This window comes from Psammomys obesus, unplaced genomic scaffold (genome assembly GCF_907164565.1).
Source record: "Psammomys obesus unplaced genomic scaffold, mPsaObe1.curated_primary_1811, whole genome shotgun sequence".
In the NCBI taxonomy this organism is placed as follows: Eukaryota; Metazoa; Chordata; class Mammalia; order Rodentia; family Muridae; genus Psammomys; species Psammomys obesus.
The window spans coordinates 2,519,110-2,543,092 of record NW_026595981.1 but is presented as its reverse complement, the minus strand read 5'-3'; the positions used below and the strand labels follow the sequence as shown (position 1 = coordinate 2,543,092).

At 40.8% G+C, this 23,983-nt stretch overlaps 1 protein-coding gene across 1 annotated transcript in view; it reads left to right on the top strand.

Annotated features, from left to right (window-relative positions):
• The window catches only part of Cpd (carboxypeptidase D), a 73,602-nt gene extending 50,999 nt beyond the window's left edge, over positions 1 to 22,603 (top strand). The window contains exons 10-22 of the mRNA XM_055619704.1: positions 94 to 196; positions 613 to 755; positions 2,705 to 2,874; positions 5,559 to 5,882; positions 7,528 to 7,723; positions 9,452 to 9,587; positions 10,289 to 10,420; positions 11,302 to 11,397; positions 11,484 to 11,548; positions 15,075 to 15,206; positions 16,066 to 16,251; positions 16,788 to 16,887; positions 18,699 to 22,603. Of these exons, the coding sequence (XP_055475679.1) occupies positions 94 to 196; positions 613 to 755; positions 2,705 to 2,874; positions 5,559 to 5,882; positions 7,528 to 7,723; positions 9,452 to 9,587; positions 10,289 to 10,420; positions 11,302 to 11,397; positions 11,484 to 11,548; positions 15,075 to 15,206; positions 16,066 to 16,251; positions 16,788 to 16,887; positions 18,699 to 18,925 (2,010 nt within the window). The 3' untranslated portion in view covers positions 18,926 to 22,603. The remainder of the gene's footprint in view (positions 1 to 93; positions 197 to 612; positions 756 to 2,704; positions 2,875 to 5,558; positions 5,883 to 7,527; positions 7,724 to 9,451; positions 9,588 to 10,288; positions 10,421 to 11,301; positions 11,398 to 11,483; positions 11,549 to 15,074; positions 15,207 to 16,065; positions 16,252 to 16,787; positions 16,888 to 18,698) is intronic.
• Positions 22,604 to 23,983: the final 1,380 nt, after the last annotated feature.

The following is a 23,983-nucleotide window of genomic DNA, read 5'->3' as shown; positions in this document are numbered from 1 at the left end:
TTTTTAAATTGTTACCTGTATCTATCCAGCAATTTTGTTTTAATGTAGATGCAAACAAATATTGGTAAAAATTCTTTTCTTCTTTTTTTCCAGGAAAATTCCCAGATGTTCCAAGGTAGACCTTGCAAGGATCTGTACCTTAATGAGTATTTTCCTCATGGGATAACAAATGGAGCTAGTTGGTATAATGTCCCAGGTAACGATCAAGGCCTTACAACGTGGGTTTTCTGTTCTCCTCGATGGTGCTGCTTGTTAGTGATCTTTTTCAATGTTGAGAAAGAACTGTTGTTTTTTAAATGTTCAAGTGATTTAACACATTGCAGTAACCTTTCAACTGTTTGCACTTGATTCTCTTTGAGTTCTGCACAGACACGTCACACTACATCCTGACCAGTGTATGCCCTCTTACCTCTACACCACACGGGAAGACTGTAGCACAGTGGGTTCCTTATGAGCACACAGCATCAGAGAGCACTCCCATGACTTTCTGCTGTTTCTCAGTCACTGTAGGGCCAAGAGAATTTGGTCTGTACCAGGAATGGCTCTCACCTTGTACAGCCTAAACTCTGTAAAATGTATTCCGAGTGGTGTATTTTGACTCCTTGTCTTCAGGTGGTATGCAGGACTGGAACTATTTACAGACAAACTGCTTTGAAGTCACTATTGAACTGGGTTGTGTGAAGTATCCGTTTGAGAATGAACTGCCAAAGTACTGGGAACAAAATCGAAGATCTCTAATCCAATTCATGAAACAGGTAACTACCCAGGAACAAACGTGATTTCTTCCAAGACCAAGACAAGCTTTGAGTACAGGTAGCTTTTATATAGTGAAGTTAGAGTATGTCTTCAAAGCAGTCTATGTGTATGAGTGTTTGTCTGTTTGTGTGCATGTGTCTATGGCCATGTGAGCACTAGCAAGCAAACCTGGGTCCTCTGCAAGAGAACCAAATGTCCTTTAACCACTGAACCATGTCTCTGGCAACAGAATATAGCTTTTCTAATTTTAATTTGTTTTAGTATATTGCCTGATTTCTGTGTTCCAGTTTGTTTTGTATGTTTACCTAGAAAAATCATGCTTATAGATGAATTTATTTGTCTAAATAGGGAAGAAGTAATTAAAAAGTAATTAAACAAGGTCACTCTTTATCTTGACTTAATAAAAAGCTGGCATAGACTAGCTGATAGGATTGTGCAAAAGAGTTACACGGCGGGCTCACAATCATGCCACGCAACTGGCTTCACGTGGGAGGTTTATTAGGGAAAGGGGTCGCAGAGACTGTCTCTGGACAGGGCAGGAGAGAAAGAGAGTGAGGAGGGTCTTTGAGTTCTCTTATAAGGCAACCCAAAGCATGTGCAGGTAGTTGCAAGTGGTCCGCAGGTGACCTCACAGATGCCAGATAACCAGTTTGTCGGGTCCCTTGGGGCTGGCCGTAGAGATGCCTGCTTACTGATCCCAACACTAGCTACTTACAAGCATTTGTCAGGTAATAGATAGGATGTTTTCTTATTGCCAGTGTGTGCGTGTGCGTGTGTGTGTGTGTGTGTGTGTGTGTGTGTGTGTGTGTGTATGTAAAAGTTTTTTTTTTTTTAATGTGGATGTGCATGGTGGCCAACAGGTAAAGCCTTTTCAGCAACATATGAGTGGTTAACTAGAGTAACCTAATATGTTACGCTGCCACATTTTTATCATTTTCTTGCATTTGTATACTAACATTAAAAACACTTTGTGTTAATTATTGAGACGTATAGAAAAAGCATAAGACTGGTACAATAAACATTCCTTCTTCATACCTAGATTTAACAATGTTTATATTTTGTCATTCTGACTTTATTTATATGAAAAAATACACAGATTTGTATTTGTTTGGTTTGGTTCATCTATATGTTTTGGCTGAACTATTTAAATAGAAAACAGAGCTATTAGGAGATTTTACCTTTGAGCCTTTAAGTACCTGAACATCTGTTTACTTTTATTTTATTTTTATGTGTATGGGTGTTTTGCTTGTCTGGTGTTTGTGGAAGCCAAAAGAGGGCATCAGATCCTCTGGAACTAAAGTCACAGACAGTTGTTAGCTGCCATGTGGTTACTGGAACATGAACCTAGGTCATCTAGAAGTATAACCAGTGCTTTAACTGTTGAGCCATCTCTCTGGCATCTAAACATCTATTTCCTAAAAAATAAAAATATTGTCACTTATATGTCATCTCTAAATGCAATTATCTCACCTAGGAAAATTATATCTATTCTCTAATATATAATTTCCAGTCTACATTCAAATTTCTACATGCCCTACCTGTAATACCTACCTACTTACCTACCTACTTACCTACCTACCTACCTACCTACCTACCTACCTACCTACCTACATACATACATACATATGCAGGGTATAGTTTGTTGTATCTCCTTAACCTTTTCAATGTAGAATATTCTTCCTTTTAAATATCATTCAAAACAGCCCTGGGATGTTTTCTTTTAGAGCATTCTATATTCTGAAGTAGTCCTAATGTCCTAAAACGTAAAGTATTGTTGTTATAATGTTCTTCACACAGCCTCTGCTCTCAGAGGCTTTGTTTGGAACCCCAAAGTTCTGGTAACTCCTTTGTTTGCATTATTAGCAATCTGTTATTTTGGATATGAGCTTCCAAAGTAAATCAGATGATCTTTTCCCCTTAAAATCTGTATTGTTGTTTTTTTATCCAGGTTCATCAGGGTGTCAAAGGATTTGTTCTTGATGCCACAGACGGTAGGGGCATACTGAATGCCACCCTCAGTGTTGCTGAAATTAACCACCCAGTGACTACGTATAAAGCTGGAGATTACTGGCGCCTCCTGGTCCCAGGGACATATAAAATCACAGCATCTGCCCGAGGGTAAGTGATGAGTGCTTTCAAAGCGAGGGCTTGGGAAGAAGACAGACATGGCTCCCCTACAGAAGGTTATTTTCAGAAAGGTCCCAAGAGCCTGCTAAGTACCGAGGAGTTTAATGCAGGGAGGGTTAGAGCTAGTTCTGCTGGGCCGCACCTGCTGCCTATGGTGCTGCACGATCAAATAGGTCTCTGCAGTCATAGTTATCTGCCTTCCTCTGCTCTGACCACCTGCCCTCTCCTTGTGCTTTTCCTCACTGTTAGTAATTCTGGGATGTACTTGTTGGAAGAAGGTAGGGGAAAAAAGTACAAATACTCATGTTCTGCTGAGTAAGCTCACGCTGTCCCACAAAGACCACCGTCTGTATTTGTTCCCTTTTATAGCTTTTCCAAGCTCTCCTATGCACTCATTTTTCTGTGATACATTTACGTCATTGCTTCTATGAAAATTTTTGCCCATTGCAGGCCCAAAGTAAGGCCATTATCCTCTTTATAGACTCGTTTGCCTTTTTGGCTGTCTATCTGTGAGACAGAGTCTCATGTAGCCCCTGTTGATCCCCCAAATCCTGGTTCTCACAAGTGCTTGCTGAACTAGATTTATTTATTAAAAAGAAGAATCTTTTGATCTGTAGTCAGATGTGTTATCCACTGTACCACTGGCCATTTTAATTTCATTTTTGTATTTTTAACTATATGCTGGGCTACTGATCAAAAAGAAAATGTAAAAATTAAAGTTAAATTTTAACATAAAAAAAAAGAAAACAAGCCAATGGCTTTTTTTTCTTTTTGAGAAAACTAAAACAACCTGATTTTCTTTGTAGCCCTTTACAACTGCCCTAGAATTAGAAACACCTATTTAATCTGAAACTTCTTTTTGTTGTTGGGTTTGTTTGTTTTGTTGTTTTGAGCCAGGAGCTGGTGAAGTCCAGGCTGAGCTTCAAGCTTCCTGTGCAGCTGAGACTCTCCCTTGGGAGTGCCGAGGTCACAGCACGTCACCACACTCAGCTGGTTTTCTTTGTTGATGATTTAACAAGAGGAGAGCTCCACAGAATACTCCCTGAGACTGGGCTTTTGGCTACTTTATTTGTTCTTTTTCCTACCTCCCTACACCACCCCCCTCCCTTCCAACCCCCAGCATTAGGTAGGAGAGAAAGAAGGATAGAGAGGAAAAGGCCAGAGACCTCTTTAGACTACTTCCTGCTGACTAGGGTTGTTAAGTTTCTTGTGACAAGTCCAGTCTTTGTTGTCAACAGCAAAAGCAGCAGCGGGGAGAGCAACACTTGCCAGTCCTCTGGGCCTCTAGCGTACATCCTCTGAAGAGTCCCCACAATGCCAAAAGTAAACTATCTGCAGTTGGCAAAATCATGCTCCTGCTAGAGCATGCTGTCAGTTAAAGCTCCTGCTAGTCAGCTGCTGTGAGCAATCTGAGGCAGCCCCATATCCCACCCCTGGATTTGAAACAAAAAACATATTCCCAACATAGCTGGGGTTTTTTGTTTTTTTATCTTATTTTTAAAGATTTATTTATTTATTATGTATACAATATCTGCCTCCATGTGTGCCTGCAGGCCAAAAGGGGGCACCAGATCTCATTATAGATGGTTGTGAGTCACCATGTCATCAAAAAGAAAATGTAGTTGCTGAGAATTGAACTCAGGACCTTTGGAAGAACAGCCAGTGTTCTTAAACTCTTGAGTCACCTCTCCAGCCCCCATTGCTGTTTTTTTTTAAGAAACTAAAAGTCTCACTGCAGTTTCCTTCTCCTTTGTAGCTAACATCTTTGTGAAGTTAGTTTGACCATCCATTGGGGAAAAGCGCTAAATATGTGGAACAGAGCTTTTAAGTATGTAGTGAGTGGCTCATAAATAGGCTCAGAATCCCACACAATTGCATTAGAAGGTTATTCTGTTTTCTTCTACTTTGGTAGAATAATTACAGAAACTAGAGCACCAGGGTGTCTTAGAAACAGGCAAAAATCATGTCTTCGGCAGGGAGTGTCCTGGGTTGATACCTCACATTCCTTAAAAGCTGGCCGGTGACTCAGACTCCAGGAGCCACTGGTGTCTGCAATAAGCTCAAGCTTTTTTTTGAAATCATATATTTTTATTATTTTAAATGTATGGGTTATTTGCCAACTTGTATGTCTGTGCATGCCCATTGCCCACAGTGGCCAGAAGAGGATGTTGGCTCTTTAGAACAGGAGTTACTAATGGTTGTAAGCCACCATGTGGGTCATGGGATTTGAACCAAGGTCCTCTGAGAGAGCAGCCAGTGAGTGCTCGTAACCACTGAACTATCTGTCCAGCCCCTGACATCCTATTTTTTTTTAATTTTTTATTTGTTTTCCGGCTGGATCTCTACATAGCCATGGCTGTCCTGAAACTCACTGTGGCAACCAGCTGGCCTCCAACACAGAGAACTGCCTGCCTCTGTTGGGATTAAAGTTGCATATCACCACACCCGGCATGAAATCCTAATTTGAATCTTAGAAACTCATTCATAGTATACATTTACCTATGTTTGTTCTTCATTAATTTTTTTTAACAATAAATTGACTCAAAGTTGAAAACTTGACCCTTTTGGAACCTACATCACATTTATTCCTTGGATCATGCATTCTCTACACATTTCTATTTCTTGGTGCTAGGATACTGAGAAAGTATGGGTCTGATCTGTCTGCTTTATTATAGGTATAACCCCGTTACCAAGAACGTGACCGTCAAGAGTGAAGGTGCTGTTCAGGTCAACTTCACGCTTGTTCGATCTTCAACAGATGCAAACCGTGAATCAAAGAAAGGAAAGGGGGCTAGCACCAGCACTGACGATGCCAGCGACCCCACAACTAAAGAGTTTGAAGCATTAATCAAACACCTTTCGGCTGAGAATGGCTTAGAAGGGTTCATGTTAAGCTCATCCTCAGACCTGGCTCTGTATCGCTACCATTCATACAAAGACTTATCCGAGTTCCTGAGAGGACTTGTAATGAACTACCCACACATTACAAACCTTACCACGTAAGCGCACCTTGTTTTTCTTTTTCTTTAAGCGGTTTCATTCATGCTTTGCTACATCCAAATGGCTCTTACACTTTCTTAGAGCTATTATTTGGGGGAACTGAACATACGCGAATTGGATTCTTTTTTTTTCCCAAGGAGATTTTTCTAACAGCGAGTCTTCCTATGTTGGCAGAAACTACTAGTTAGGTTAGAGGTGTGCAGACTGAGCCTTCCGAGAGTGAAAGTTTCCCTTCTATCTCTTTCTCTGACTGATTTCACATGCTTGCGGAGTTCCAGCTGCAGATTTTTATTCTCACTAGATGTTGTTTAACTTATTTTATTTTGCTGAGGGCAGTGGCCACATTTTGGACCTGAGCTTACCTGTCAGAGGTCACGTATAGAAAAGAGGCCTGGTACTGCCACTGCTGCGCTCTGGTCCCTTTATAATCCTTCACCTGCCACTTGAGGTTGTGACTCTGGAACAGTCTGTAGCTCATGTCAAACTCTGCTTGGGACAGCTCTTCCTTCCTTTCTGGGCTTCTCTGCTCTAGTCCCCTGCATCACTCTAGTTCTTCACATCTTGTTGCAGTTGTTCCGGAAGCATCCATGAAGAGCTGATAGCGGTACTTTGCCCCCTGTAGGGAGGGTGTTCATGCCACAAGCTTACAGGCTGTCTTCTGTATACCTACTGAGCGTCCTGACTGAGCATCCTTTAACCTTTTGTTTTTTACTCATTTCATTGATTCTTTTAATTTTGCCAGAAACTTTAGTTTTTTAAACTCCGATTTACAGTGTTTGTAGATGCCGAGCAATATTTAACACGGTAGAGCCCGTTAACTTCCTTTCCTAACTGACTTTATTATTTCCACCTTGTCTAGGCTCTGAAGTCTGCCGTACCAACTGCATACCATTTTCAGTCTCCCCACTTAAGGGAAGCCCAAGCTGGACATTATCCTGCTAGTTAACTTTGGTTTTTAGCTCACTTAATTTTTTAACACTTCTCGTTCAAGATGTACTTTTGAAAATTAGGTGTTTCCTTAAAATAAAGCATATCTGCCATTGATTGGTAGGGACAGGACTTTTAGGAGGTGTATCAACAGACACTAAGTGTCATTGAATGGCATTATGAAAAAGCAATGACTTACCCTATTATGTTTTTCAACTAATGCCAACACATCATTCCTGTCTAGCTCTGCTAAATCTGTCATAGTAAAGAAAGACAGTTTTGTGCTCGAAATTGGAAATTTGATAATTTGTTTTTACTGACTTACCTTTTGCTGTCAAACTTTTGTTGCCTTTATTATAAACTGTTATTCATATAGATTATTTAGACTTTAAAAAGAGAGACTCATATGTTTAGTATATTTAAATATTTCCATAATAAGAATCGAAGGAACGCGGTGTAGAAGACAGAGCCAGGCAGTGTTGTGAACGTGAGGACTGAGTGTGGAGAGCTGCTGAGCAGGCTGGGTCTGGCCAGACCCAAAGAAAGCTGCTCCTCCTAAGGCTTTCTGATACTGTCTCACTCTTTCAAAGACTTTAAAGGGTTTTTGTGCTTTATTGTTGTTGTTTTTTCCGTCTCCATTTCTATTTTTAAAGTCTGTAAGTTAAGTTTAACATAACCCTGATTACTCACTGACTTTTTGTTTCTGGCTTCTGAAAGTTTGGGGCAGAGTGCTGAGTACCGTCACATTTGGTCCCTCGAAATCTCCAATAAGCCCAACATATCAGAACCTGAAGAACCAAAGATTCGTTTTGTTGCTGGTATCCATGGAAACGCTCCAGTTGGAACTGAACTACTTTTGGCTCTGGCAGAATTTCTTTGCCTGAATTACAAAAAGAACCCAGTTGTTACCCAAGTAAGAGAATAGCTTCTTTTGCCATACAGACAAAGGCTCCAGAATCACTGATATCATGGCATCATTTAAAAGATTTACATTTCTTACTGGATTTTACACAGAAGCACTTTTAGTACATTGTGATATAGAAAAAGAACCATCTTTGTACATACTTACTGTTCATAATATCTTTCTAGTTTATTTCCTTGTTTCTATTGAGAAACAAAGAAGAAAACACTAAATGTTTGCATTCAGTCCTGTAAGCTGAAGCTCCTTTTAGCCTTACCTAGTCCCAGTTACTTATAAATGAGTCACTATATTGAAAAATAGAAAGACATTCTTTTTACCTTTTCATGTAGCATATAAAATCATTGGAATCTTGGCTGCAAGCAATTATATACAAACTGATACAGCATTATCTCTTTAACTGTCTGTGGCTATAGAAAAGAAGTTTGTCCTAGGGGCTTAGTCATATATGATTAAGAAGTCTTGTTGTTTGTTGTCATAGGGAAAGGGGGGCAAGAACATTCAGTATTTAGCACTGTCTATATCGAGTTTAGGGAAAGTGGGAAGAACTAATGTTTGTTGACTATAAACTGACTGTGTCAAGCACTGTTACCCTGTACTTTACATACACTGTACATTCACTGCTCTTCAGCCTGCATCCTTTCAAGGCTCTCTGTCACACACATGGAAACTGAATAGAAGTATTTGTTAGTTTACTAAACATCTGAAAGCCAGTAATTAGTCAGACAAGTCTAAACCAACATATAAAGTCTATTTTTCTTATAACCAAAAACAAACAAATACCAAGTATATCTTGTGCTAAAGTGCATGCTGTGTTGCTGTAGTATGCCACCTTTCCCCAAAAGAACCAGGAAATAACTGGTGTTAATCCGAATCAGAGGGATTGATGTGCCTAGGTGAGACCAGACTTGATCAAAAATTATTATCTCCACCAAAGCAAAGTCCATTGACAACTTCTTACAGGTTGCAAAAGTGTCTCCCAGACACTTGTTTCTTTTTTCTTAAAATGAGATAGTATCTTCCTCTGTGCCACAGGCATGTCTACAGGTGCGTTTCTGAGGTGGGTCTAAGTCCAGTCAAAATGACAGTGAAGATTAAGTATCACACTATTAGAAACAGGTAGGGTGAAGCACTAGGAAAGTATTTCATGTCATATGTGTAGGCGATAATGCCTATGGAGAGGAGAAATTATAGCAAGGCAGATTACCTACCTTGGTTTTTTGGGACATGCTGTTTTCAACTTGTCTGAAAAGGCATTGCTATTTTCAGATTTTATATTCCCACTTGTAATCCAGAAAATAGTCCCACCATTTCTACTAAGGCAGTGATCAGCAGATGTTTTCTAAAAGGGCTTTGCAGCAGCAGACATTCTGCAGCTACTCAGCCTCATCGTTATAATGCACAAAAGTAATTAAACACAAATGAGTGGGTGTGGTTATGGCCCAATAAAAATTTACACAAAAAAGCAGCCAGAAAACTGGATTTTGTGTGTTGGGACTGCTTCTGTATGACCCCTATTCTTTGTCACCAACAAGTAATGAGGAACATTAATTATACAGTATTGTCTCATTTCTTTTAAAATTTATTCACTAAAAGTTTCTTTTAGTGTTCTGCTTTTTAAAAAAACTATTTAAAATGGACAATAAAGACTTTTTGTTTGGGGGGAAGCACCTGTCAGTTCCACATAGAGCTAATGAACTCTTCATTTCTTTTTTATTTTAGTTGGTTGACAGGACTAGAATTGTGATTGTTCCTTCTCTGAATCCAGATGGGCGAGAGCGAGCACAAGAGAAAGACTGTACCTCAAAGACTGGGCAGACCAATGCCCGTGGCAAAGACCTGGACACAGACTTCACAAGTAGGACTAAACTTTAGGCCACTTAGTGCTTTGGAATGAACCTTTTCTGTGCCTGGCAATTGTTCAGCTCCACTTCATGGATGAGTAATGGGGTGCTACTTGTCTAGGCTGTGAGTGTAAAGAACAAATCAATACAGACATCCAGCAAACATTTTGAACATTTTTTCTTTTACTTTGCAAAAAGTAATTGAATTTTTTGTGTTGTGTTGTGTTGTGTTTAAAAACAAAAGGAAAAAACTTAGTGTTGTGCTGTCGCAGCGCATGTAGAGGCAGCAGAGGCCCTCTTTTCCCTGCTCTCCTCAATGTGTCTACACACAGCACACCTGCAGGCACCACGACTGTGCTGCTGTGCGCACGCTTCCCTGTCTGCAGCCTGGAGGGGCAGCATGGAGAGACACAGTTCATTCAGTTTGGATTGGGGTTGGGTTTTTTGTTTGTTTGTTTTTGTTTTTCTAGACAGGGTTTCTCTCTGTAGCTGGCTGTCCTGGAACTCACTCTGTAGACCAGGCCGGTCTTGAACTCAAGAGATCCACCCGCTTCTGCCTCCAGAGTGCTAGTTCTAAAGGCGTGTGCCACTACAGCCTGGCCACCCACAAAGTTTTATAAGCCAGTTTTGTGGTAGAATTCAAACAGAGTATGTCTTTATACTTTCACTAATATTTAAAACTTGATATTTTATATTTAACTTTTGTGGTTTTTAGGTAATGCCTCCCAACCTGAGACCAAAGCCATCATTGAAAACTTGATTCAAAAACAGGACTTTAGCCTTTCCATTGCTTTAGATGGCGGTTCCGTGCTGGTCACATATCCATATGACAAGCCAGTTCAGACAGGTATGCTGCGTACCAGTTCTCAACGTGTAGTAGTTAAGCCTGGTAGGACATTCCAACTCACTGAGCATTTGATTTGCTCTATGCTCAAATAATGAACCTTAGAAAATGTCCCTACTAAACTTGAAGAATTCAGGCAGGTGGGAGAGGGAAGATCTGATGAAGCCCAAGCTGTATTTAATCACAGCATCTGGTCACCTCTGTTCAGTACTGTCTGCACTCAGGCTTTGAGAACTCAGTATTAGCCAAGTGTGGTGTCGAAGGCCTTTAATCCCAGCACTTGGAGGCAGAGGCAGGCAGACCTCTGTGAGTTCAAGAAACCTTGTCTTGAAAAACCAAAAAAAAAAAAAAAAAAAAAGAGAGAGAAATTAGTGATTTTGAGATTTGTGTGCTATAAACACAAAACTGAGTAAAGCACGGTGCCAGTGCTCATAGGAACAGTCTCCCCACTGCCTCCCATACTTGGCACGGTACCTAGAAGTAGGTTGTGCCTTGTGGTAAGCTAAACAGTTGCTTGTTGAAGCTACCGCAGGTCATAGCAGGTGCAGACAGTTTGCGTTGTCTTCAGTGCAGCTTACAACAGATATTAATATTAGGTCCCAGTTGTCCATAACTGAGGTACAGTAAAACCGAAAGATTGTATATATACTAGCCTGTTGTGTAAATTCACCATTAGAATTTTTTTAATGTAAGGGTGTTTGCTCCTAAGTATGATTGTCTTGGACTAAACAAAACCACGCTGTTATTTATAGTAATTCCTCAGTAAACTTGAGTGGGGTGCAAAACTTAACTAGGAGTGGAAGAGGACTCCAGTCCACGATACTGAACTTGAACAAAAGTCTTTTCAATTTCTCCACTGACTTTCAAATTTTTCTTCTTGGTAGTGGAAAACAAAGAAACTTTAAAGCATCTGGCATCTCTTTATGCAAACAACCATCCATCGATGCACATGGGCCAGCCCAGTTGCCCAAATAAGTCAGGTAGGCCCTTCCCCTACCCTGTGTTACCCATTTTGGTTGGTTGCTTTTGGTCTTGTTGATCCTCCATCTCCCAATGGTTTTTATAGATGAGAACATTCCGGGAGGAGTGATGCGTGGAGCAGAATGGCACAGTCACCTGGGCAGCATGAAGGTATGATCTAGAGAACACGGTTAGAATGGGCTTAGGAATGGTAGTCACTGAATGAAAAAGCAGGAACTTCCAAGACAGGAACATGATTGACGTTTGTCTGTGACTTCCTTGACACACTTAGCTCTTAAATTAACCTGACAGTAATCTTCCATTTTAAACATTCTAAAGTGTATAATTTAGTAACATTGACTATACTTACTGTCTTATACAACTACCTCCAAGTTTACTTCCAATTTTTTCTATTACTTCAGACTGCGTTTGTACCTGTCAAGCAGTGAGTGACTCCCTGTTGTCTCTTCCCACAGCTCCTGGTAACCTGACTTCAGTCTCTAGGAATTTGCCCTAAGTGGACTTACATGCTAATCCTTTTGTATCTAACTTCTTATATTAACATACTTTTTGTATGTTAATATTCATTTTATAGCACATATCAGATGCTCTTAGAACAAAATATTATTCTGTCATAGCATATTTTGTTTATCAAGTTATGTGTTGAACAGGCATGGGCAGATAGTACCTTTAAGCCTGAGTTTTCACTTTGGGTGGAGACGTGGGAGTGGCTTTGCTGGATATTGGGTCTGGGGCGTTTGTTTGTTTGTTTGTTTGTTTGTTTGCTTTGGTTTTGTTTTCAAGATTGTGTTTCTCTTCATAGACCAGCCTGGCCTGGAATTCTCAGAAATCCACCTGCCTCTGCCTCCCAAGTACGCTGCCACCACCCAGCTTACTAGATATTGTTTTAATTCCGTTTGTTTGTTTGTTTGTGACGGGGTTTCTCTGGGTAGCCTTGTCTGTCCTGGGCACACTTTGTAGATCAGAGAGATCCTCCTGCCTCTGCCTCCCTGAGTGCTGGGATTACACGCATGCACCACGGTTCCCAGCTTGATTTTACATTTTTAGTTGGGGCCTGGAGAAATGACTCGGTGGTTAAGAGCACTTCTCCAAAAGACCCAACTGCGATTCCTGGTACCCATACGGTGGCTTCCCGCCATCTGTAACGCCATTTCTGGGGGCCCACGGCCTTCTTTAGGCCTCAGTGCATACTGCACACGTGCACATGTGCACAGACACTCACGCAGGCAAAACAGTGCGCACACACATAAATTAAGGGTAAAGTTATTTTTTAATTAATTGGGTTATTAGTTTTCTGTGTATTGTACATATTAAATCCTTATCATGTACATGACTTGCAGAGAATTTCAGCTACCATCCCCTAAGCTGCCATTTCAACTTTAAAAACATTCCATTTATTGGGGTGGAAGTGAGAGGACAGCGTGTGGGAGTTCGTGCCCTCCCCATGTGAGCCCTGGGATGTAGTTGAGGTGGTCAGTTTTGGTGACAGCCATGTTTACTCTGGCCCTTTTGTGCTTTCTTGATCATGCCTTTTCACAGGCAAAGTTTCATTTTAAATTGATTTCCAATTTATCTAACTTTTTTTTCCTTTCTCATGATTTGTTGTCAGTGTTTTATGGCTTTAGTTCCTGACACAGTTTAGGTTCATTCTGTATATGGTGAGAGGCAGGAGCTCAGGCCATGGAAGGGTGGAGATCCAGTTATCTTTTTGTCAAAACTGTGAGTCTTTCCTCATTCAATGGTCTTGGTGTCTATTCAAAAAGCATTTGAACTCAGAAGTATGGGTTAATATCCAGACTTTCTGTTTCACACACAGATCTACAGTCTGTCCTTTTGCTGTTATGCTGTTTTGTTATAGCTTTGTAATAATCTTCAAAACCAGGATTTATAAATCTTCTTACTTTGCTCGTCTTAAGGATTGTTTAGGGTATTTAAGGGTCCTTACAGTTGCAGCTGAACTTGAAATTGGCTTTTCTTTTTCTGCATATAAAAGGCTGTTTGGATTTACTTAATGGTTGTGTTGGATCTATAGCTCTTCTTTCTGACAGCACTTAGCTGGTTTGTTTGTGCACTAACAATTAGACAGTGTTTAACTGGTCACAGAAAACCACAGAAAAATTGACTTTATTCCCTTATTTTTTAAGAATTTACTCTGTGGAGTCCTGAACAGCCAGTTGATCAGTTAAGAACACTGGGTCAGTTCTCCACACTCACATGTTGGCAACATGCTGGCTCACAGCTGCCTGCAATTTCAATCTAGGCGGTCAGATGCCTGCTGACCTTTCTGGGCACTCCACATATGTGGTGCACATAGGTACATGCATGTAGTAGTGGCTCGGATACCTTGGCAGTAACTAACAGCTCTCTAATTGGACATAAGACCAGTTCAACAAGAGGGAAACCATGCCTAGCACTAAAAACCTAGCTAACTACTTAGGGCTAGTGAAAACACCAATCCTGGAAGAGAATCTACAACTCCACTTTACTGAACTGGCATAATCCCTAACTAACTACATTTAAGTATTTATCCTTATAACCACACCCCTCATCAAGGAAACCTCTCTTTGCAACAGAGGGAAACCATTACAGAAACCACAACCAATCAAAATGCAGAGTTGCAGAGCCCAGTCCCAGTCTAGATAAATAAATCCAGCACTCACAGGCTCAGAGGACATTTCAGAAGACAGAGCAAGATTATAAGAACCAGAGAGGATCAAGGAGTCTGCTATGCAATTGTGTTTCCTTGTGATGTTAGAAGCTGAACCATAAAAATATCACCAACATTTCTGCCTAAACATGAGCTGAACAAGGGCAACTGCACTAGACCTGCCAAAGTGGACGGGGAAAACCGCAGAGCCTCAGCTCTGCAGGCAACTCAGAAATGCTTACAGTTGGAGAAATAGTATTCCGCAAGGAACAACACACCAATTGGTTATAGACGGCCCTGGAAACATACATAATAGTTATATAGACTGAGCAGGTTATATTTAGAAATCTGTATGCGTATACGTATATGTATAGATAATATGGGTAACAACAATCAATGAAAAAAGGGGCTATGGATTTGAAAGAGAGGAAGGAGGGGTATAAGGAAGGGTATGAAGAGAAAAAAGAGAAGGAAGAAATTATATATAACTACATTATAATCTCAAAAATAAGAGAAAAGTTGTAACAGAAAGAGATGAAGTTTCATGACAATAATGAGAAAGTTAGTATCAGGTAAATGTGAAAAAGAACAAGTGGAGGGGAAGATGGCAAGTGAAGCTTGGACTCTTCTGCACAGGCGGTTCTGTGCTTGAGTGCTCTGCTGTGGCAGTTGTCATTGTCACAGCAGGCGCAGACCGAAGGGGTCAGGTGCAGGTGCTTGTCCTCCACCTCCAGCGTTGTGGGAGCAATCGCCGTGTGAACTCACTGGAGCATACACAGTGGACATCACTGTACTTACAGGCACTGTCACCTCACAAGGGATGACACAGAGTCCCTGTCCTCAAGGGTTGCGCTCGAGGGGCTGCCCTGTTGGTGACCCATTATTATACACAATGACTTATTTGTGTTTGTCGTAAGATGCATCACCAATGCTGCTTATATCACCCTATTTCTTTTTTTGTTGTTGTTTGTTTGTTTTACAAAATTAGTTTTCGCATGTACTGATTTGCTTCTGGACTTTATCTTTCAGGATTACAGTGTCACCTATGGCCATTGCCCAGAAATCACAGTGTACACTAGCTGCTGCTATTTTCCAAGTGCAGCTCAACTCCCCGCCCTGTGGGCAGAGAATAAGAGGTCTCTTCTTAGCATGTTGGTGGAGGTGAGCTGGTTTTCAGTTGTTTCTTTCTCTCTGATACTGAGGATCAAACTCAGAGCCTCATACATTCTAGGCTTCATCACAGGAGTGTATTTCAATGAAAACTTTTATCAAAACATTATTTTTAATGTATATAGTGAAGATTTTTGTTTTTTTTTTTAAGTGTGTGTGTGTGTGTGTGTGTGAAAGGGTGTGTATATGTATGCTGTTCACACATGGGCCATAATATACATGTGTACATGTTCATCTTTTTGTTGCCAAAACAGAGGCCATAGATGCCATGGATTTACATTTCTTGAATCTGCTGTAATTAGGAGCTTCATGTTCTTCAAGTTGAAGGTCAAGCAGTGACAGTCAGTGTACCTTGGAAGGAGTTCATTCAAGGCATTTGAAGACTGGCTTCTAGTGCTTTAAGCTTTCATTGTGTCGGAAGTCTTTTCTTTGGGTCTGAAGCACTGACTGATTAACAAATTCGGTCAGGGTCAATGGGGACAGGGTCATATGTGGTTTGATTTAGCTTTTACAGTACTGGGAACCCTTTACATGCTCATTAAGCACTCTACCAGTGAGCTGTAATACACCCACCAAACGCTTACTTTTTGGTTTTTTGACATGGGTTTTTGTTTTTGTTGTTTATCTGGTAACAGTGGCCTTGAACTCTGTGTTCTGCATCTGGCTCCTAAGTAAGTAGGATTATAGAATGTGCCTTACTCATAACTACAAGGATTTTGTTATCATTGTTTATTTTAGGGTATATGAGTGAGCAGGCAGTGTGTTTGATTGATTGTGATCAATCCTCAAGCTACTGCCTCTAAAATCTGCTGACATTGTGAAGACATAAATTATGTTAATATTTTTTCAGGTCCACAAAGGAGTCCATGGGTTGGTTAAAGACAAGACTGGTAAACCAATCTCTAAAGCAGTCATTGTACTCAATGAAGGAATAAAAGTGCACACAAAGGAGGGCGGTTATTTCCATGTGCTTTTAGCTCCTGGAGTCCATAACATCAACGCCATTGCTGATGGATACCAGCAACAACATTCACAGGTAGGAAATTCAAGAAGGATTATATGAGTGCTTATTGTTAATAACACGTCTTATTTTGAAACTCTTGTTAAGTGTGAAAGGAATAAAGAAGTAAAAAGTATGTCGAGCTCTTGATTACAGCATCTATTATCTTTTTGTTGCCCAAGGTATTTTTCTATCCCCAACAAGAGAATAACTTGAATAGCATTTTGTACACATCACCTTCCTGGTTTGCTTTATAGGCCCAAAGCATTTAGTGATGTGGGCTGCAGTATACCATAAGTAGTTGGTAAATTTTTCATTTTAATCTTTGATGTGTATGGACGTCTGCTTGCATATATGTCTCTGCACCATGCACATGCAGGGCCAGCAGAGGCCAAAAGGGTTTAGATTCCTGGATCCCCAAAACCGAAGTTAGAGATAGTGGTGAGCCCCACATGGGTGCTAGGAAAATAAACCTGGTCCTCTGGAGGAGCAGCCAGTGCTCTCTGTGGCACAGCCATCTCTCCATGCCCTGTAAGTGACTTTTTTATGATCCTTACACTTTACTTTTCTAGGTCTTTGTGCATCACGATGCAGCCAGTTCTGTGCTAATCGTCTTTGATACAGATAACCGGATATTTGGTTTACCAAGGGAACTCGTGGTAACTGTGTCAGGTAAAGATTGTTAGTTTTTCATACTTGAAGTTAGAACCAGTTCTGCTGTTATGCTTTGAGAGTGGCTAGCCCCACAAATACCTCTAGCCGATTGCTTTCCCTAGAGTCTACTTCTCTAAACTTGATTTTCCAAGCTATTGTTCTATATGTTCTCCTGTCTTGCCCCTAACTTTTTCAGGTTCATACTCAAATTTACCTCTACTGGAGGCCTTCTCTCATTACTATAGCTAGCACAATAGCCATTTTCCATCATAATAGTCATCACTGATACCATATCTATCTGTCTACATTTAATGTCCCCCACCAAAACAGAACTCCAGGCAACAGAGAGTTGATCATCATGATCCCCAGATCCTAGAGCCATAGTTGGCACAGGTGGATCTTACTGGATATTGTTGAACAAGCACATGTCACTTTACATCAAGATCACACTGGTTGCTTGAACTTATGTTTGCTTTTTCAAGGTCCAGGAAAAAGGAAATGCCCCCCCCAAGAGTTAATTTGTGCCATTGTTTGAATTACTATAAGGTTAAGTGGAAAAAATATGTGGAAAAAGCAATGTTCCACTGTACTGCATCTGCTGACACAATGATCTTCCATTCATTTCTAAGCGCAACTTGTATTTAAAGCAAAAACCCAAGAACTATTGCAAGCATGGGGGTCTCAGGTGTAAGTGTCATCTTGGGAACGTGGTGAGGTCTCAGAGCCTCTTGAGGGGTGCTTAGTGTTCTCATTTGAACCTGGAAAATTACAGAGAACTTGGTGGTTAAAGGCATGGGAGCCAGGATTCAGCCATGGTTTAAGTGTAGCTTTACCGGCCATTAGCTCTTGTGAACTCAATTTTTATTTTATGACTGTTATTTCTGTTGTTGGTAAAGCTGTTGTTTCAGTAACCTTGTATACAAGTTTAAAATAAAAGCAAACTTAAGGCAATAGAATAAATGCAAGTTAGAGGCCAGTCAGGTCTACATTTTGAGTCTTCGGCTAGCTTGATATGCAGTAAGACCCAGTATGAATGAATGACTGAATGAGTGAGTGAATGAGTGAACGAATGAACGAACACATGCTGGCAAGATGACTTAGCAGGTAGGAGATCTTGCTATACAAGGCTGATGACCTGAGAGTCTCAGGCTAGCCTGAGATACAGTGAAACCCAGTCTAAATAAATAATAAACAAATAACTGAATGAATGGAATGCTGGCAAGGTGACTTAAGGGTATCTTTCGCAAGCCTGATGACCTGAGTTCAATCCCTGAAGCCCACAGTGAAAAGAGAGACCCAGCGCTTACCAGTTGTCCTCTTACAGTGTGTGTGTATGCACACAATATAAATAAACAAAATGTAACTTAAACATCTTCAAGTTAAAAGAAAGGAAGATGAAGAAAGAAATAACAATCTGGGTTGCTGGGAGAGCAGCCCACTGATAGAGAGCTTGCCGTGGGAATAATTCCCAGCACAGGAAGAAGAGAAAGCAAGAAAAGAGATCTTGGAAAGTAACACTGGGGTATTGAAGATTCTCTTGGGATAGCAGAGTGTAAAGGTGTTGGGCTCTGAGTCTGGCTGCTTTGTTTATCGGTGTCTGCCAGCGTGTGTTCAGTAAGTGTGCTGCTTCTAGGATGACAGGGTAGGTTTGTTGAGATGCTAGAGCTTGGGTCCTGGGTCCCCTGCCTGCCAGGGAACAGTCTGCCTTACGAGACCATCTCCAGACAAGCAAACTATTCTCAATTGCGTGAAATTAAAAGAAATGACATATTATTAAAAGTGCCATAAGAGATAGTGGCTTGCTAACACCATGTGGTCTTCTCGGACAGGTGCCACCATGTCAGCACTGGTCCTAACAGCTTGCATTATTTGGTGCATCTGCTCCATCAAGTCCAACAGACACAAAGATGGCTTCCATCGGCTCCGGCAGCATCATGATGAGTATGAAGATGAAATTCGCATGATGTCAACTGGCTCCAAGAAGTCTCTCCTAAGCCATGAGTTCCAGGATGAAACGGACACAGAGGAGGAAACATTATATTCTAGCAAACACTGAAGAGCATGTGTTGCGTATCTCCTTGCATAAGCACCAGGCAAAAAGACAGCTCCTCTTGGGAGCCACTGCAGTGAGAAGAGAGATCCCTTCCTCCTCCAAAGAGCTTTGGGGATTTAACCTGCTAAATCCATATCCTGAATCCCACGGGCAGTTCTGAACTTCCCTTCCTTAAAGTACTCTTAACCTTTTCTTTAAAAAGATCTGGTTTCTACTTATGCAGCAGAAGATGGACAGCCGCTTGGTTTTCCTTTTTAATGTAAGATAAGCTGTTCAGAGTTTATAGTAACAGTATAAAGCCAGCTAGTAGATGTTGTATTTTGCACATCGGGTATATACTAGTGGCTTCAGTTTTGTTCTCTTTATTTTAAAGGCCAAAAGAATCCAGAAACATTAAGGCAGGGACACCAGTCAGACTCTGACATAAAGCTTTAAAAACTCGAGATTTTTCTCCATCTACTGAGGAGTTCTCTTCTCCAGTTAGCAGATAGCTGGGGTTTCTCTTATTCAGGTTTAATGGAGGCTGGATAATTCTTACACATATATGACATTAGGAAATGGAATAAATGGGCTTCCGTATTTGTCTTTCTACCTGTTTCCAAGCTGGATCAGAACTGGTGGGCTGTGCTTTAAGCAGGATTTTACTACCTCTCTTGTAAGGTTTAGCAAAGTTCTAAATACCCTCATCCTAAAGGAGAACTCACTGGCTTTGCTGCGGAGGCACCAGATGCCCAGTGAGTAGAGGTGAGAGGGAGACGGTGCAGAGGCGAGGACGTTGCTGTCTTTCCTTGGGGACACGCACAGGTGCTGCTGCTTCCTCTGTGAAGCGCTCACTCTAGGAATGCCTGCTCATGTTTCCTGAAGCTCAGCCTTTTCCCTGTTGTACACCTATGCTTTCCATACCATCTTGCACCAAAAGGTTCTCAATTCTACTGATGGAAATGTCTAGAAATGGAAGAAACCTACTTGTGCATTCTAATCCATTTGGATCCAAAGTGTCTACACTTGATGCTCCAGCCCCAGCCTTCACCTGTGATGGTGCACTGCTCTGGAATAGTGTGGCCTCTGCATACAGGCCTCTGCAAGTGATTTGGTTCTTGTCCTGATGATTCCCTTGATGGTCTCTTTTTTTTTTAATCAAGCAATTATGTTAAAATTTTCAGTTCAGAGCTTTTAAATATGGCTCTCTGCATTTAAAAAGTCAACTGAAGACTGCCATGTGATAGAGCATTGGGGTGAAGGGATCCTCTTCACTGCCAGCCGTGCAGAGACCTAAAAGATTTGCATTTTCTTGTGTCTGCATTAATGCTAGTCAGTGGAATGATGCTTTTTGTGAGTGTGAGTCTTATCAATGATGTAATAGTTTAATATCTTTGAATGTGTTAATGGCCAAGTTGCTGCTGAACTTGTACTAAATCAGGGGATCAAAAAACTAGCTCTTACCTTTCCAAACTGTATTCATAGCATTAATGTATCAGTTACCCCCAAAGCCTCACTCATCGAGGTCACTTGGCCACACTTTGTGAGGTGCATGAAAGTGGCTGTATGAAGTCGAGATCTCGGGTAGTAGAAGGGAATAATGAGATGGTGACATGTGTGGTCAGTTAGATGGCTCAGGTCCAGCCATTCTGGAGTCAGTCCTGGCATCAGCCTATCTGAATCCTTGTTCTGCCGCATGAACAGAACGTTCATGGAAGTTAATGCTAATGAAGGGCACATGATTCCACTTCTTCTAATAACTCTTTGTGTTTTTCTAAATGATGTGTATTGATTGCTCTTTTCAGCTTTATTTTTAAAAGTGCCAACTCAGAAAACCAACAAGGGGCCTGTGGCTGAGCCCTGCTTGGGACATTACAACTAGAAACCAAGTTCATGTGACAGTCTTTATTTTACTAAAGGACACTTTCCACTTGTTCTCTGGAATTCAGTGTGTCTTTTGCAGTAAATCTCAGCAGTCACAGGCCACGCCTTCTTAAGTATGTATAGAACTTTTTTAGAGATGAATATACACAGTAGCTCTCCTAGTCATTTTTTTTCCTGAAATCCAACCCAAATTCTGCTCTAAGTTTCAAGTTGTTAATGAACTTGTAATACATTGAGCTGGAAAACCAGGCCTCCCCCTCCTCTGTTACCTATGAACATGAATGTAGATCCATGACTACTAAGACTGTGCTCTTAGCCTTGCCTTCTTTTATCCGTGGAGCCAATCTAATCTCAGACTGCTTTGGCAGCAGAAGGCACTAAAGCCATGTGGGATGGGGGATGCACTTCCTCAGTGCTTCTCCCGGAGACTTTCCATTCCTTTAGTGTCATGGACCTAGTGTCGCAGTATTAGGAAACCTGCCCCAGTCTGAGATGTGCCTTTCCTTTGTCCTGGTGATGAGTTTATAAGCTGCCTTCCCTCCCTGCTCCTTAGCAGAAGCAACATGGTGGATAGGTACCGTTCACAGCATCTGCCTGTGCTGATAAAGTTTGGTAAGACGTCTCGAGAGTAGCTACACCACATTTGGTGCAGCAGCGGAACTCTGGATGGTGATGGGATCTGATACAGTGGAGAACTCTCGCCATTCTCACTGAAGGGATTGGTTTGGGGACTCTTAGCTTCGAGGAAGGAAACATTGTCTTTTTGGCTCAGTGTGCTTGACTAGTTAATCTTTGGCAGTCTCATGTGAATGAGATTTGCTGAATTAGTGAATATTGAATTTGAAACTGATCATGAGTGGAAAAGAAGAGGGTAGTGTTTATGCCTGAGCTTGCTGTGCTTCTGAGCTAGCACCAGATCACCAGTAGCCATAATGCGCTACTCCATGTATTTCCACTTATTCCAGCATTAAATAGGTGTATTGTCTTGCCAGACTCACGAGTGTGCCAGGTTTTGTCCCTGCTCTCTCAGAAGCTTCTTGGCTATGAGTATGTCATGTCTCTGGTGGGATTATTTTATTGTAGCGCCCAGCATTTTCCCCCAAATTTTCCTTTATTATTACTAAAGTTCTACTAATGGTTAAATATTCAATGATCTTTCTGCCTAGCAACTTGTTGCTAACTTTAGGTTTCTGATTTATTTTAATTATAGCAGTTCTGGGGGGGTGATTATGGCCTTTGATTAATGTCAATTGAATTTAGATTTCTAGTTCTTGAAGAAAACCCTCCCAACATCCACTTCTCCTTTATATTTGGCAAAATATTTATTAATGGTTCCACTTGACTCTCAGAGTATTATCCTGGTTGATTTTGAAATTTGAAAGTAGGTTACCATTTTGAGACAAGTGGATAGAAATTATGTAAATATAGACAATTACGATGTTTATAAATGGCAAAGTCTGAATGTGCTACATTCTATGCTGCAGAGTTTTGGAGGTATGACATGGTTTTTTTTTTTTCCTGTTCTTTTAACCTCTCTTTCTCTTTTTAAAATCAGAATACTTCCCCAGATCCAAAACAATTCATAGCTATTTATATGACATGCCCAACACCTGTTCAGCTTAAGTGTTTCAGTCTTTTGTTTTATTTCATGCACTGTGCCTTCAAAATGAAAATTTTAAAAGGGACTTTAAAAAAATTAAATAGTAGTTTTAAAAAGTTAATCTGTGTAATTTATGTGAAATTAACTGTAATGAGGTCCTTTGTTTTTTATATGTAAACAGATCTACTAATCCTGTATAAAAGTTATTTTATGATGTTTGTCTTTGTGTGTTGTCTCATAATCTTTATTCAAAACCAGTAGACCAAAGAAAGTTACTGCTCTAATTTTGAAAGTTTTAAGTCTAACTTGAGTAGACCATAGTAGCAGAGTCAGACCACAGGAGCCACCCATCGTTATGAATCGACTAGCAGAAGGTTTTGTTCCAAAAGTGGACATAGCAGCCACAGTTGTATAGCACATCCAGAGTGCCGTGTTCAGCCACTCCACAGAAGCAACACAGGCCTTGACACTGTGCCCACTTCACGTCCATCCTGCGTGCTTCCTTTTGGAGCAGGAAAGCCTGAAGGGCTAATATACCCATGTTAAACTTGTTTGTTAAAGTTAGGGTCCTTGTTGAGGTGAAGCTAAGTTAGAATGACCTGTCCTGGCATGTCAGGCACGGTGATGAATTCTGTGTCCCCTTTAATAAGTTTTCTCAATGTTGCTGCCCTAACAGGGATTGGGAAAGTAGAGCTATAAAGAAACATGGGAACGCATAGTCCAGACTAGAGGAGCAGAAATGGCAATAGGCTGTGCTTATGCAGTGTTTAGCATCTCTCAAAAGCCTCCTGGGGAAGTTCTCACAGGTCTCAGTCTGTCCTAGTCTGTGATTAACGTCATTTGCAACGTGAGCTTGAATTGCAGGAATCTCAGAGCAGGCTCAGAGTCTTGGATTCATATCTGTTAAGGAACAGTCTTAGAATGATAGTGTGGGTTGAGCGAGATGCAGTTAGCATGGTCATTGGCTGAAAACTGAATACCCAGGTAACCAGTGCCATTTTCCTTCATTTGTTGTTTCCTGATCGGCGTGGAAGTATGTTGTCAGTGATATGAACAAAGAGGTCATCTTTTCCATTTAGATAGAAAACTTGCTGGAACTTTCTTTCACTGTGTGGCCCAGTAGGCTGTCTAAAGTCTGACAAGAATTTCAATTTTCCAGGTCCTTCATACTTGTCTTTAGGTGAGATTAGATTGTATTTATACTTCTTTGGTGAAGGCTTGTTGAACTGTTTGAAATCCTGACCTGAGTTTTACCATTTTTCTCATATCTGAATCCAGAAGTCTTTTGGTTGGTTTTATAAATATAATCTACTGATTCTCCTCGGTGTCTCAGATGTCTATAAATTGTTACCAGCAATGTAAATACAGTGGTCACCGCTCACATGCTTCTCAGATATGAATAAATGCCAGCATGCAGGTCTGCATATCTTGTCCTCACTTGCATTTAAAATGCCAACTCTATTACTGATTCTCTATTACTTACTATAAATGTTAAATAACTATGATATGAGTGACCTAAATCTTAAAAAGCAATAGAATCTGATAAAGCACAACATTTCATGTTATACTTTCCACCCTCATTAACCAGTAATAGGTTT